This window comes from Spermophilus citellus (genome assembly GCF_964194105.1).
Source record: "Spermophilus citellus genome assembly, chromosome: 8".
NCBI classification, from domain to species: domain Eukaryota; kingdom Metazoa; phylum Chordata; class Mammalia; order Rodentia; family Sciuridae; genus Spermophilus; species Spermophilus citellus.
The window spans coordinates 11,217,498-11,231,452 of NC_138189.1; the positions used below are offsets into that span (position 1 = coordinate 11,217,498).

Below are 13,955 nucleotides of genomic sequence, written 5' to 3' on the forward strand. Positions count from 1 at the left end.
CATGAAACACAGGAGATCACCAGACAGAGAACCCAGGTGGCCTGTGTGTGTGTGTGTGTGCGTGTGTGTGTGTGTGTGAGAGAGAGAGAGAGAGAGAGAGAGAGAGAGAGAGAGAGAGAGAGAGAGAGAGAGAGAGAGAGAGAGAGAGAGAGAGAGAAATAGCCAAGATGACAGGGGAGGTGGAGGGTGAAGGACTTGAGACTGACTTGGCCACTCAGAAGCTGCATGTTCACCTTCAGGAGACTTTTCCTGGGAGGCTCCTCACAAACCCTGGTCGAGCTTCTCCTGACTTTGTATTAGCCTGACCTGCAGAAGGACTTTCCTAGAGGGCTGGGCACCTTATCCATGCACTGTCCTCTTTGCTCCCAAACATGGCTTTGTCTTGAGATGTGGCAGCATTTGAAGTCTTTTGGTGTGAGCACTCATGGAACTCACAGAAACGGGAAGGTACAAGAGATTCAGACTAAACTGAATGGAAGACCAATGGGGTCTCCCATGGCATCTGAAGCCCCCTCCCCACCTGTGTAAGGGCAGAAGCTAAGTGGCCCTGGCTTCATAACAGGATGGACAGACACATTTATCTTCTGAACACGTCTGGGTTCCATGGTTCCATCAGAAACCTCAGGGTAACCAGAAGATGAAATTGTCATTACTCTCATGAACCAGAAACACTTCAGCAAGGGCTTCCACTGTCAAAGGCTGTGACCTTACAAACCAACCTGCCACATCTCAAGCCAAAGCCAGGTTTGGTAACAAAGAGGACAGTGCATGGATAAGGTGCCCAGCCCTCTAGGAAAATCCTTCTGCAGGTCAGACGAATACAAACTCAGGAGCAGCTCAACCATTGGTTCGTGAGGAGCCTCCCAGGAAAAGTCTCCTGAAGGGGAACCATGCAGCTTCTAAGTGGTCAAACATCATCCTAAGTGACCCTATGACCTCACAACCCTCAGTGACCAGGGATCCTATTGTCTCCTTTTACACATAAGGACATTGAGGCTCCAGGAAATGCCACAGAACTTCCAAAGACACAAGAATGTGCAACACGATTTACTCTAACACAGACCCCAGAGCCCTAAAGAGGGTCTCCGTGGGGCAGAAATTAATTCCAGCGCAACTAGAGCTTCTGAGATGCTGCCTCCTCACCTCATGGAAATAAATCAACTCCACTAACCTGAAACTTTCTGTTCCTTTCTTTACTGCCCCCAGAAGAGCAGACTGGCCAGGACACCTACCAGGACTCCCCTGCAGGGTGGGATGTTCTGGATGGAAAACCAGCCCTGCTTCAACAGCTACCACAGAAGGTGCCCCAGGGAAACCTGAGGGGGCGCAGTTAGTCTGTGCTGTTTTTCTCTCCTTGAAACAAAGCCTGTCAACCTGCTGTTGGGGCTGCACACAGAATAAAGAATACAGAAACCTCAGAAGAGCCTGGGACTTCCAACACTAACACACTCTGCTTCTGCCCTTCACAGGAGTGTGAGGGGCTAGGTCCTTCCCAAAGGCAACTCCTTCAAATGTGTATTACACCCAGAATCACTACAGAATCGTCCTCAGTGGTCTTTAGTACAACTGGGTGGGAGTCACTGATTGTGAATTTCTGCCTTAACAACCCAGGATGAAATGCCCACCAGCAAGTGGGAAGAGGCATTCATTTTTGAACATCTCCTAGGGCTTTTCCTGTTTCCTATCATTATCGTTTTCCATTTTTGTCCAGTAAATGAAATCCAAGAGTTAGCAAGTCTTCTCATGTGCAGGGACATGGGTAAAAACTGGTAAAGCAAGGACACTCACACACACCTCTTAAGCCCTCAGTGTTGAGTATTTATGTGGGGTGCACCTGGCATCCAGTGGGGGCTTGGGTGTTGTCTTATCTATGGTGGAGGCAGGTGTTGGCCCACGTATGTAGCAAAGGGCTCAGACAGGGCCATGACAGGATGGGTGATGGCACACAGCTGCCTATTCTAGCACTCAGGTCTGAGACCAGGAGTTAGTGAATGTCTCTGGCTTTCACAATCACTTCTAAATGGCAAAGGGTTCATGGCACTGACCGCTTTGAGGTTTCTGGGACCTCAAAGTGGGTGCTATCAACTTGCAAAATGATCCTCTTTCTTTCTTTTTTTAAAATTTTGAGACAGGGTCTCACTATTTGCTTAGGGCCTTGCTGAGTTGCTGAGACTTGCGATCCTCCTGCCTCAGCCTCCCAATTCTCTAGGACTACAGGCATGCACCACCAAGCACAACCTGACCCTCCCTTTCACTTGAAAATGAACCCTGAATGCAGCAAACTCTCCCAAGCCCCCTACTCCCCAGGAAGCCATAATGCTGTACCTTCCACATTCCCAAAGGACTTGCCATCAGCAGTGGGGAGCATGGTCAGCAGAGGGCCTCCTGCTGCCAGAGTTCTCAGGGCCTGCTCTGCTGCCAACTGCACTGCCCAAGGGCTTTGTCTTTCCTGGGCAGCCCAGATCCAAGTGGCTAGAGAGGTGGGGGCACAAAGTTTCCATTTAGCCCAATGAAGGCAACTTTTGGCAGGGCATATGAGGCTTCAGAAGGTCCACCTGGACTTCTCTTCAAACACCTCGCATCCCAAACTCCACCTCAGCATTGCCACCAGGAGACCTGACCCTCATTACACTTCTCGCCCAGGTTTGCCTGTCTTGCTAGAATCCTTTAAGGCAACTCAATCACACTTTCTGGTAAAGAGAGGACACCTGCAGACCTCGCAAACAGGAGGCAAGAACAGAAGCCAATACTACAAATTCAGAGACTCCTAGAAAAACACATGTTGGGGCAAGAGAGACAGTTGAGAATTCTCATTTGACCTTGAAATTTTAGTCCATTAAGTACAAGATGCCCTCTTCCCATGCTACCCTATGAAACGGGAGATGTGTATGAGGCAGGCCACAGCCCTGTCTACTCTGCCTAGAGAGCTAAGTGACCCTTGAATCAATCTTCACATCTCTCACAACCTAGCAATCTAGCAACCAAATCCAACACACATCCACCTTATCCTAGAGGCAGCAAATGTCAATTTGCCATTTTAAAACCTTATTGTTCCTTATTATTATTATTATAACTTTCGCTTTGTTCTGAATGCTTGTGTCCCCCCAAATATTCGTAGGTTGAGATCCTAGACACCAGGTAGATGGCACTAGGAGGTGGAGGCCTTTGGGGAAGAATTTAGGACAAGAAACCCCATTGAGCTGGCTCACTCCTTCACCTGGGTGAGATACAGGGAGGGGTACTGCCTATGAACAAGCCAGTGAACCTGACTTCACCTGGTCTAGCACTTGCCACCTCCAGAACCGTGAGGAGGAATTTTCTTGTTTGTAAGAGATCTTGTTTATTGTATTTTGCCTGGATACACAAATACATCTTCCTTTCCCTTAAATGGCACATTAAATTGAAATGTTTGAAATTATTTTCAGGCTCAATAATTTAAATTGGTTAAACTTTTCACCCTTCTGAAGACACAAATACCTTTTTAGTTCTGTTCCTTTTGAGGTCTGACAAAGGTAGAGCATCCGCTGTTACTAGGCAACACTGCTTAAGATAAGGATGCACTTGCCTGGACTATGTATTTAGCAACATAAACTCTTTCTGGGAGCCTATGCTGGAGGCTCCCAAGAACATGGTGACCTTTAAACTGGATTGTCCCATATGGAGTGTAGGCTTCCAAGAGAAGGTGGATCCGCCTGCACACTGATGGTAGACTCACTCTTTTGCACCCGAGATACCTCTTGGGGGGCCAACGAATACTGGTTTGGGGCCAGCTGTATGGAGGTGATAAAGATCACTCCCACTATGTAGGAGAGCTCAGGGATGCCCTGATGTCCCTTGTTTATCCCGCCCATGCATACAGATCCCCTGGTTGTCAGGTATATCTCAAGTTTTAGTGGAGTCTCAGAAGAGGACACCTGGCAGGTCAGAGTTATTTAGTGAATGTCCAGGTTCACGGAAAGTGCCTTACGTCTAGAAAATGTGAATTAATGAAATTATTTTGAAGGAGAGGTTGGATTTCCTTCTCTGTTGGACCTTAATTTATTAGAAGGAAGGAGAATGGATAAGAGAAGAGAAGAAGGGTAAATCTGGAAGATAATAAGCCCTTTGTTTGATACAGAGAAATGTTAAAGTACACATGCATTTAAACCGTAATGATCTGGAGTTATAAGTAGCATTTTTGATGGCACAAAATCTTGTGAGTACCAGAGAGAAGTGCAGGGCATCAAGAGCATGCAGAGATCTCAGAATATGTACATGGGTAGAGAAGGTTCACCATGTGACACACATTCACTTCCACACTTTTCTTTACCTTGTCATAATAGACTTGTCATGAAGTTTATCATAACCAGTATTACCATTGTCCATACTTTAACAAAAATAAATGACACCAAAAAGACAATGTTATCACTAAAATAAAGTGTCTACATCATGGATCACAAAGACAATGTATGGGTCATAAAAGGTATGTGACAATTTGTTAAATCTGCAGATTCCAAAGTTGGCAATGCCTTCTTCATGGGTTAGTAATTTTAGTATGTAAAATATTCATTCCTTCAAAGAATATTTCCAGAGCACCTTCTATGTTCCAGTCCTATTTTTAAGAACTTTCACAATTAATTAAAACCTAGATCTATTATTTCTATGTCATTTAAAGATGTTTTTAATTTAACACTAAAGTCCATCATAAAATAATAAAATCCTCCCCCATCCAATGAATAAATATAATTTCTTTTAAAAAAATGCTTACGTTTCCGGGGGTATAGTTTGAAGACTATAAAATACAAAAAGGAGAGACAAAATTACTGATATTCTTGTGACTATTATAGCTCTATAGTTACACCCCCCACATTTGTACTCCAATATAATGTTAATAGGACCCATTAAAGAGAGACAGGATGACCAGATGAGTGACATGGACACGAACCACAGGAGATCACCAGACAGAGAGCCCAGGGCGGCTTACGTGTGTGTGTGTGTGGGTGTGTGTGTGTGTGTGTGTGTGCGTGAGAGAGAGAGAGAGAGAGAGAGAGAGAGAGAGAGAGAGAGAACCAAGATGACAGGGGAGGGAGGGGAGGGTGAAGGACTTGAGACTGACTTGGCCACTCAGAAGCTGCATGGTTCCCCTTCAGGAGACTTTTCCTGGGGGACTCCTCAGGAACCAATGGTTGAGCTGCTCCTGACTTTGTATTAGCCTGACCTGCAGAAGGACTTTCCTAGAGGGCTGGGCACCTTATCCATGCACTGTCCTCTTTGCTCCCAAACATGGCTTTCTCTTGAGATGTGGCAGCATTTGAAGTCTTTTGGTGTGAGCGCTCACGAAACTCACAGAAACGGGAAGGTACAAGGGGCTCAGACTAACCTGAATGGAGGCCACTGGGTTCTCCCACAGCTTGTGAAGCCTCCTCCCCACCTGTGCAAGCCCAGAGGACAAGTGGCCCTGGCTTGTTAACAGAATAGACACGTTTTTCTTCTGAACAACTCGGGGTTCCAGCAGAAACCTCAGGGTAACCAGAAGGTGAGATTGTCATTACTCTCATGAACCAGAAACACTCCAGCAGGGGCTTCCACTGTCAAAGGCTGAATATTTTACCCTAGGACCTCACAACCCTAAGTGAGCAGGGACCCTATTGTCTCCTTTCACATATAAGGACACCGGGGCTCCAGGAAATGCCACTGAACTCACATAGTGACTCAAGACTGTTCCACATGATTTAACCCAACACGGACCCAAGCCCTCAAGGAAGTTCTTGTGGGGCAGAAATGAATCCCTATGTTCCTAGAGCTTCAGAGGTGTTGCTTCCTCCCCTTCTAGAAATAAATCAACCTCACTAACCTGAAACTTTCTGTTCCTTCCTTACTGCCCCCAGAAGAGCAGACTGGCCAGGACTCCCCTGCAGGGTGGGCTGTTCTGGATGGAAACCCAGCCCTGCTTCAACAGCTACCACAGAAGGTGCCCCAGGGAAACCTGAGGGGGCGCAGTTAGTCTGTGCTGTTTTTTTTCTCCTTGAAACAAAGCCTGTCAACCTGCTGAGGGGCTGCACACAGAATATAGAATACAGAAACCTCAGAAGAGCCTGGGACTCCCAACACCAACACACTCTGCTTCTGCCCTTCACAGGAGTGTGAGGGGCTCGGTCCTTCCCAAAGGCAACTCCTTCAAATGTGTATTACACCCAGAATCACTACAGAATCGTCCTCAGTGGTCTTTAGTACAACTGGGTGGGAGTCACTGATTGTGAATTTCTGCCTTAACAACCCAGGATGAATGCCCACCAGCAAGTGGGAAGAGACACTCATTTCTGAACATCTCCTAGAAATTTTTTCTGTTTCCTATCATTTTCGTTTTCACTTTTTGTACAGTAAAAGAAATCCAAGAGTTAGCAAGTCTTCTCATGTGCAGGGACATGGGTAAAAACTGGTAAAGCAAGGACACTCACACACACCTCTTAAGCCCTCAGTGTTGAGTACTCACGTGAGGTGCAGCTACGCATCCAGTGGGGGCTCGGGTGTTGTCTCATCTATGGTGGAGGCAGGTTTTGGCCTGTGTATGTAGCAAAGGGCTCAGACAGGGCCATGACACGATGGGTGATGGCACAGAGCTGCCTACTCTCAACACTCAGGACTGAGACCAGGAGTCAGTGAATGTCTATGGCTTTGACACTCACTTCTAAATGGCAATGGGTCCATGGCAATGTTAGTGTCCTGAGAGGTTTTCTGGGACCTCAAAGTGTGTGTTATGAACCTGCAAAATGACCCTCTTTCTTTGTATCTTTCTTTCTGTCTTTCTTGGTTTTTATTTAATTTTGAGATCAGGTCTCACTATTTGCCTGGGTCCTTGCTGAGTTGCTGAGACGGGCTGAATTTGTGATCCTCCTGCCTGAGCCTCACAAGTCACAAGGACTACAGGCGTGTACCACCAACATCAACCTGAACCTCCCTTTGAAAATGAATCCTGGATGCAGCAAACTCTCCCAAGCCTCCTACTCCTCAGGAAGCCATAATGCTGTACCTTCCACATTCCCAAGGAACTTGCCATCAGCAGTGGGGAGCATGGTCAGCAGAGGGCCTCCTGCTGCCAGAGTTCTCAGGGCCTGCTCTGCTGCCAATTACACAGCCCAAGGGTTGTCCCTTTCCTGAGCAGCCCATATCCCAGTGGCTAGAGAGGTGGGGCCACAAAGTCTCCATTTTGCCCAATGAAGGCAACTCTTGGCAGGGCATAATTGCCCCAGAGGACTGAGGCTTCAGAAGGTCCACCTGGACTTCTCTTCAAACACCTCGCATCCCAAACTCTACCTCAGCATTGCCACCAGGAGACCCTACCCTCAGTACACTTCCCACCCAGGCTTGTCTGTCTTGCTAGAATCCTCTAAGCCAACTCAATGACACTTCCTGGTACAGAGAGGACACTTCGGACCTCGCAAATAGAAGGCAAGACCAGAAACCAATTCTACAAATTCAGAGAGTCCTAGAAGAACTGATGTTGGGGCAATAGAGATAGTTGACAACTCTCCTTTGACCTTGAAATTTCAGTCCATTAAGTATAAGATCCATCCCCTCCTAGCATGCTACCTATGAAACAGGAGATGTGTATGAGGCAGGCCACAGCCCTGTCTACTCTGCCTGGAGGAGACTGAGCTAAGTGACCCTTGAATCAATCTTCACATCTCTCACAACACAGCACTCTAGCAACCAAATCCAACACACATCACCTTATCCTAGAGGCAGCAAATGAGATGAAGTCAATTTGTCATTTTGAAACCTTATTTTTCCATTATATCATCATCATCATCATCATCATCATCATGATCATCATCATCATCACTTTTACTTTGGTCTGAATGCATGTGACCCCTAATATTCATAATTCGAGGTCCTAGTCAGCAGGTGGATGGCACTAGGAGATGGAGGCCTTTGGGGAAGAATTTAGGACAAGCAACCCCAGTGAGCTGGCTCACTCCTTCACTGGGTGACACACAGGGAGGGGCACCGTCTATGAATAAGCCAGTGAACCTGACTTCACCTGGTCAAACACTTGCCACCTCCAGAACCGTGAGGAAGGAATTTCTCTTGTTTGTAAGCGATCTTGTTGATAGTATTTTGCCTGAATACACAAATACAATTTCTTTTCCCTTCAATGGCAAATTAAATTGAAGTTTGAAATTTTTGTGATATTCAATATTGTAAATTCAGTAAACCTTTCACCCTATATATTTAGCTATATAAAATCTTACTGGCAGCCCAAGCTGCGGGCTCCTCTGAACATGGCGACCTTTGAAAAAGATTGTCCCACATGGAGAGTAGGCTTCTAACAGAAGGTGGATCCCTCTGCACACTGATGGTAGAATCATTCCTTTGCACCTGATGTACCACTTGGAAGGGCCAAAGAACACTGTTTGGGGGCTAACTGTGTGGAGGTGATAAAGACCACACTCACTATGTAGGAGGGCTCAGGGCTGCCCTGGTGTCCCTTGTTTATCCCAGCCCATGTATACAGGCCCCCTGGTTGTCAGGTACATCTCAAGTTTAGTGGAGTCTCAGAAGAGGACACCTGGCAGGTCAGAGTTACTTAGTGAATATCCAGGTTCATGGAAAGTGCCTTACACCCAGAAAATGTGAATTCATGAAAGGATTTTGGAGGAGAGGTTGGAGTTCCTTTACCAGTTGACTCTAATTTATTAGAAGGAAGTAAGAATGGATGAGAGAAGAGAAGAAGGGTAAATCTGGAAGACAGTACGCACTTAATTTGTTTAGAGAAATGCTAAAGTACACATGCATTTAAACCATAATGATTTGGAGTTAAATGTAGCATTTTATGATGACACCAAATTTAGTTGCTTTCCATTTCCATTTCCAAGAAGTCACTGAAATTCCAAACTCATGGCATCATGAAATGCTATGTAGGTCAAGATTGGAGTTAGTCATTGATTATCATGCAGAGAGAAGTACAGGGCATCAAGAGCATGCAAAGAGCTCAGAAGATCCACAGTGAAAGAGAAGTTAACCACAGGACACACATGCCCTTCCAGACTTTTCTTTACCTTGTCATGATAGCCTTGTCAAGAGCATGTGGTTGAGGTTCATCATAACTAGCATTACCATTTTCCAAACTGTAACAAAAATAAATGACACCAAAGACACCATGTTTTATCGCTAAGATGATGTGATTACACCATGGATAAGAAAGAAAATGCATGGGTCATAAAAGGTATGTGACAATCTGCAGCTTCCAAAGATGGAAATGACTTCTATATGGGGGATTAGGAATTTTAAAATGTAAGATATTCATTCCCTCAAAGACTGTTTCTTGAGCACCCTGTATGTTCCATTTCTCTTTCAAGAGGTGTCACAATTTATTTTTACCTAGATGTATTATTTCTATGTCATTTAAAGATGTTATTAATTTAACACTAAAGTCCATCATAAAATAATAAAATCCTCCCCCATCCAATGAATAAATATAATTTCTTTTAAAAAAATGCTTACGTTTCCGGGGGTATAGTTTGAAGACTATAAAATACAAAAAGGAGAGACAAAATTACTGATATTCTTGTGACTATTATAGCTCTATAGTTACACCCCCCACATTTGTACTCCAATATAATGTTAATAGGACCCATTAAAGAGAGACAGGATGACCAGATGAGTGACATGGACACGAACCACAGGAGATCACCAGACAGAGAGCCCAGGGTGGCCTACGTGTGTGTGTGTGTGTGTGTGTGTGTGTGTGTGTGTGAGAGAGAGAGAGAGAGAGAGAGAGAGAGAGAGAAATAACCAAGATGACAGGGGAGGGAGGGGAGGGTGAAGGACTTGAGACTGACTTGGCCACTCAGAAGCTGCATGGTTCCCCTTCAGGAGACTTTTCCTGGGAGACTCCTCAGGAACCAATGGTCGAGCTGCTCCTGACTTTGTATTAGCCTGACCTGCAGAAGGACTTTCCTAGAGGGCTGGGCACCTTATCCATGCACTGTCCTCTTTGCTCCCAAACCTGGCTCTGGCTTTTGCTTGAGATGTGGCAGCATTTGAAGTCTTTTGGTGTGAGCGCTCATGGAACTCACAGACACGGGAAGGTACAAGGGGCTCAGACTAACCTGAATGGAGGCCACTGGGTTCTCCCACAGCTTGTGAAGCCTCCTCCCCACCTGTGCAAGCCCAGAGGACAAGTGGCCCTGGCTTGTTAACAGAATAGACACGTTTTTCTTCTGAACAACTCGGGGTTCCATCAGAAACCTCAGGGTAACCAGAAGGTGAGATTGTCATTACTCTCATGAACCAGAAACACTCCAGCAGGGGCTTCCACTGTCAAAGGCTGAATATTTTACCCTAGGACCTCACAACCCTAAGTGAGCAGGCATCCTATTGTCTCCTTTCACATATAAGGACACCGGGGCTCCAGGAAATGCCACTGAACTCACATAGTGACTCAAGACTGTGCAACATGATTTAACCCAACACGGACCCAAGCCCTCAAGGAAGTTCTTGTGGGGCAGAAATGAATCCCTATGTTCCCAGAGCTTCAGAGATGTTGCTTCCTCCCCTTCTAGAAATAAATCAACCTCACTGACCTAAAACTTTCTGTTCCTTCCTTACTGCCCCCAGAAGAGCAGACTGGCCAGGACACCTACCAGGACTCCCCTGCAAGGTGGGATGTTCTGGACGGAAACCCAGCCCTGCTTCAACAGCTACCACAGAAGGTGCCCCAGGGGAACCTGAGGGGGCGCAGTTAGTCTGTGCTGTTTTTCTCTCCTTGAAACAAAGCCTGTCAACCTGCTGAGGGGCTGCACACAGAATATAGAATACAGAAACCTCAGAAGAGTCTGGGACTTCCAACACCAACACACTCTGCTTCTGCCCTTCACAGGAGTGTGAGGGCCTCGGTCCTTCCCAAAGGCAACTCCTTCAAATGTGTATTACACCCAGAATCACTACAGAATCGTCCTCAGTGGTCTTTAGTACAACTGGGTGGGAGTCACTGATTGTGAATTTCTGCCTTAACAACCCAGGATGAATGCCCACCAGCAAGTGGGAAGAGGCATTCATTTCTGAACATCCCCTAGGGCTTTTCCTGTTTCCTATCATTACAGTTTTCCCCTTTTGTACAGTAAATGAAACACAAGAGTTAGCAAGTCTTCTCATGTGCAGGATAAAAAACTGGTAAAGCAAGGACACTCACACACCTCTCTTAAGCCCTCAGTGCTGAGTACTCACGTGAGTGGCTCCTGCAAATCGAATGGGGGCTCGGTGTTGGCTCATCTATGTGGAGGCAGGTGTTGGACAGCATATGTAGCAAAGGGCTCAGACAGGGCCATGACACGATGGGTGATGGCACAGAGCTGCCTACTCTCAACACTCAGGTCTGAGACCAGGAGTCAGTGAATGTCTATGGCTTTGACACTCACTTCTAAATGGCAAAGGGTTTATGGCAATGTTAGTGTCCTGAGAGGTTTTCTGGGGCCTCAAAGTGTGTGTTATGAACCTGCAAAATGACCCTCTTTCTTTGTATCTTTCTTTCTGTCTTTCTTGGTTTTTATTTAATTTTGAGGTCGGGTCTCACTATTTGCCTGGGTCCTTGCTGAGTTGCTGAGACGGGCTGAATTTGTGATCCTCCTGCCTCAGCCTCTCAAGTCACTAAGGCTACTGGCATGCACCACCAAGCACAACCTGACCCTCCCTTTCAATTGCAAAGGAATCCTAGATGCAGCAAACTCTCCCAAGCCCCCTACTCCCCAGGAAGCCATAATGCTGTACCTCCCACATTCCCAAGGAACTTGCCATCAGCAGTGGGGAGCATGGTCAGCAGAGGGCCTCCTGCTGCCAGAGTTCTCAGGGCCTGCTCTGCTGCCAACTGCAATGCCCAAGGGCTGTCCCTTTCCTGAGCAGCCCAGATCCAAGTGGCTACAGACGTGGGGGCACAAAGTCTCCATTTTGCCCAGGCAACTCTTGGCAGGGCATTTTTGCTCTAGAGGACTGAGGCTTCAGAAGGTCCATCTGGACTTCTCTTCAAACACCTCGCGCATCCCAAACTCCACCTCAGCATTGCCACCAGGAGACCTGACCCTCAGCACACTTCTCTCCCAGGCTTCCAGGCTTGCCTGTCTTGCTAGAATCCTCTAAGCCAACTCAATGACACTTCCTGGAAAAGAGAGGACACTTCGGACCTCGCAAATAGAAGGCAAGACCAGAAACCAATTCTACAAATTCAGAGAGTCCTAGAAGAACTGATGTTGGGCCAAGAGAGATAGTTGACAACTCTCCTTTGACCTTGAAATTTCAGTCCATTAAGTATAAGATCCATCCCCTCCTAGCATGCTACCCGATGAAATAGGAGATGTGTATGAGGCAGGCCACAGCCCTGTCTACTCTGCCTGGAGGAGACTGAGCTAAGTGACCCTTGAATCAATCTTCACATCTCTCACAACCTAGCAATCTAGCAACCAAATCCAACACACATCACCTTATCCTAGAGGCAGCAAATGAGATGAAGTCAATTTGTCATTTTGAAACCTCATTTTTCCATTATATTATCATCATCATCATCATCATGATCATCATCATCATCACTTTTACTTTGGTCTGAATGCATGTGACCCCTAATATTCATAATTCGAGGTCCTAGTCAGCAGGTGGATGGCACTAGGAGATGGAGGCCTTTGGGGAAGAATTTAGGACAAGCAACCCCAGTGAGCTGGCTCACTCCTTCACTGGGTGACACACAGGGAGGGGCACCGTCTATGAATAAGCCAGTGAACCTGACTTCACCTGGTCAAACACTTGCCACCTCCAGAACCGTGAGGAAGGAATTTCTCTTGTTTGTAAGCGATCTTGTTGATAGTATTTTGCCTGAATACACAAATACAATTTCTTTTCCCTTCAATGGCAAATTAAATTGAAGTTTGAAATTTTTGTGATATTCAATATTGTAAATTCAGTAAACCTTTCACCCTATATATTTAGCTATATAAAATCTTACTGGCAGCCCAAGCTGCGGGCTCCTCTGAACATGGCGACCTTTGAAAAAGATTGTCCCACATGGAGAGTAGGCTTCTAACAGAAGGTGGATCCCTCTGCACACTGATGGTAGAATCATTCCTTTGCACCTGATGTACCACTTGGAAGGGCCAAAGAACACTGTTTGGGGGCTAACTGTGTGGAGGTGATAAAGACCACACTCACTATGTAGGAGGGCTCAGGGCTGCCCTGGTGTCCCTTGTTTATCCCAGCCCATGTATACAGGCCCCCTGGTTGTCAGGTACATCTCAAGTTTAGTGGAGTCTCAGAAGAGGACACCTGGCAGGTCAGAGTTACTTAGTGAATATCCAGGTTCATGGAAAGTGCCTTACACCCAGAAAATGTGAATTCATGAAAGGATTTTGGAGGAGAGGTTGGAGTTCCTTTACCAGTTGACTCTAATTTATTAGAAGGAAGTAAGAATGGATGAGAGAAGAGAAGAAGGGTAAATCTGGAAGACAGTACACACTTAATTTGTTTAGAGAAATGCTAAAGTACACATGCATTTAAACCATAATGATTTGGAGTTAAATGTAGCATTTTATGATGACACCAAATTTAGTTGCTTTCCATTTCCATTTCCAAGAAGTCACTGAAATTCCAAACTCATGGCATCATGAAATGCTATGTAGGTCAAGATTGGAGTTAGTCATTGATTATCATGCAGAGAGAAGTACAGGGCATCAAGAGCATGCAAAGAGCTCAGAAGATCCACAGTGAAAGAGAAGTTAACCACAGGACACACATGCCCTTCCAGACTTTTCTTTACCTTGTCATGATAGCCTTGTCAAGAGCATGTGGTTGAGGTTCATCATAACTAGCATTACCATTTTCCAAACTGTAACAAAAATAAATGACACCAAAGACACCATGTTTTATCGCTAAGATGATGTGATTACACCATGGATAAGAAAGAAAATGTATGGGTCATAAAAGGTATGTGACAA

General features: G+C 45.9%; 1 protein-coding gene and 1 long non-coding RNA gene across 2 annotated transcripts in view; both read right to left on the reverse strand.

Annotated features, from left to right (window-relative positions):
* LOC308654311 overlaps positions 1-9,107 on the reverse strand; it is a 35,632-nt gene extending 26,525 nt beyond the window's left edge. The window contains exon 1 of the long non-coding RNA XR_014023215.1: positions 9,039-9,107. This is a non-coding gene — a long non-coding RNA (uncharacterized lncRNA). The remainder of the gene's footprint in view (positions 1-9,038) is intronic.
* A 4,666-nt stretch (positions 9,108-13,773) lies between these two features.
* PROM1 (prominin 1) overlaps positions 13,774-13,955 on the reverse strand; it is a gene marked incomplete at its 3' end in the record, with an annotated part of 107,429 nt that continues 107,247 nt past the window's right edge. The window contains exon 26 of the mRNA XM_081303476.1: positions 13,774-13,846. Within this exon, the coding sequence (XP_081159602.1) occupies positions 13,774-13,846 (73 nt within the window). The remainder of the gene's footprint in view (positions 13,847-13,955) is intronic.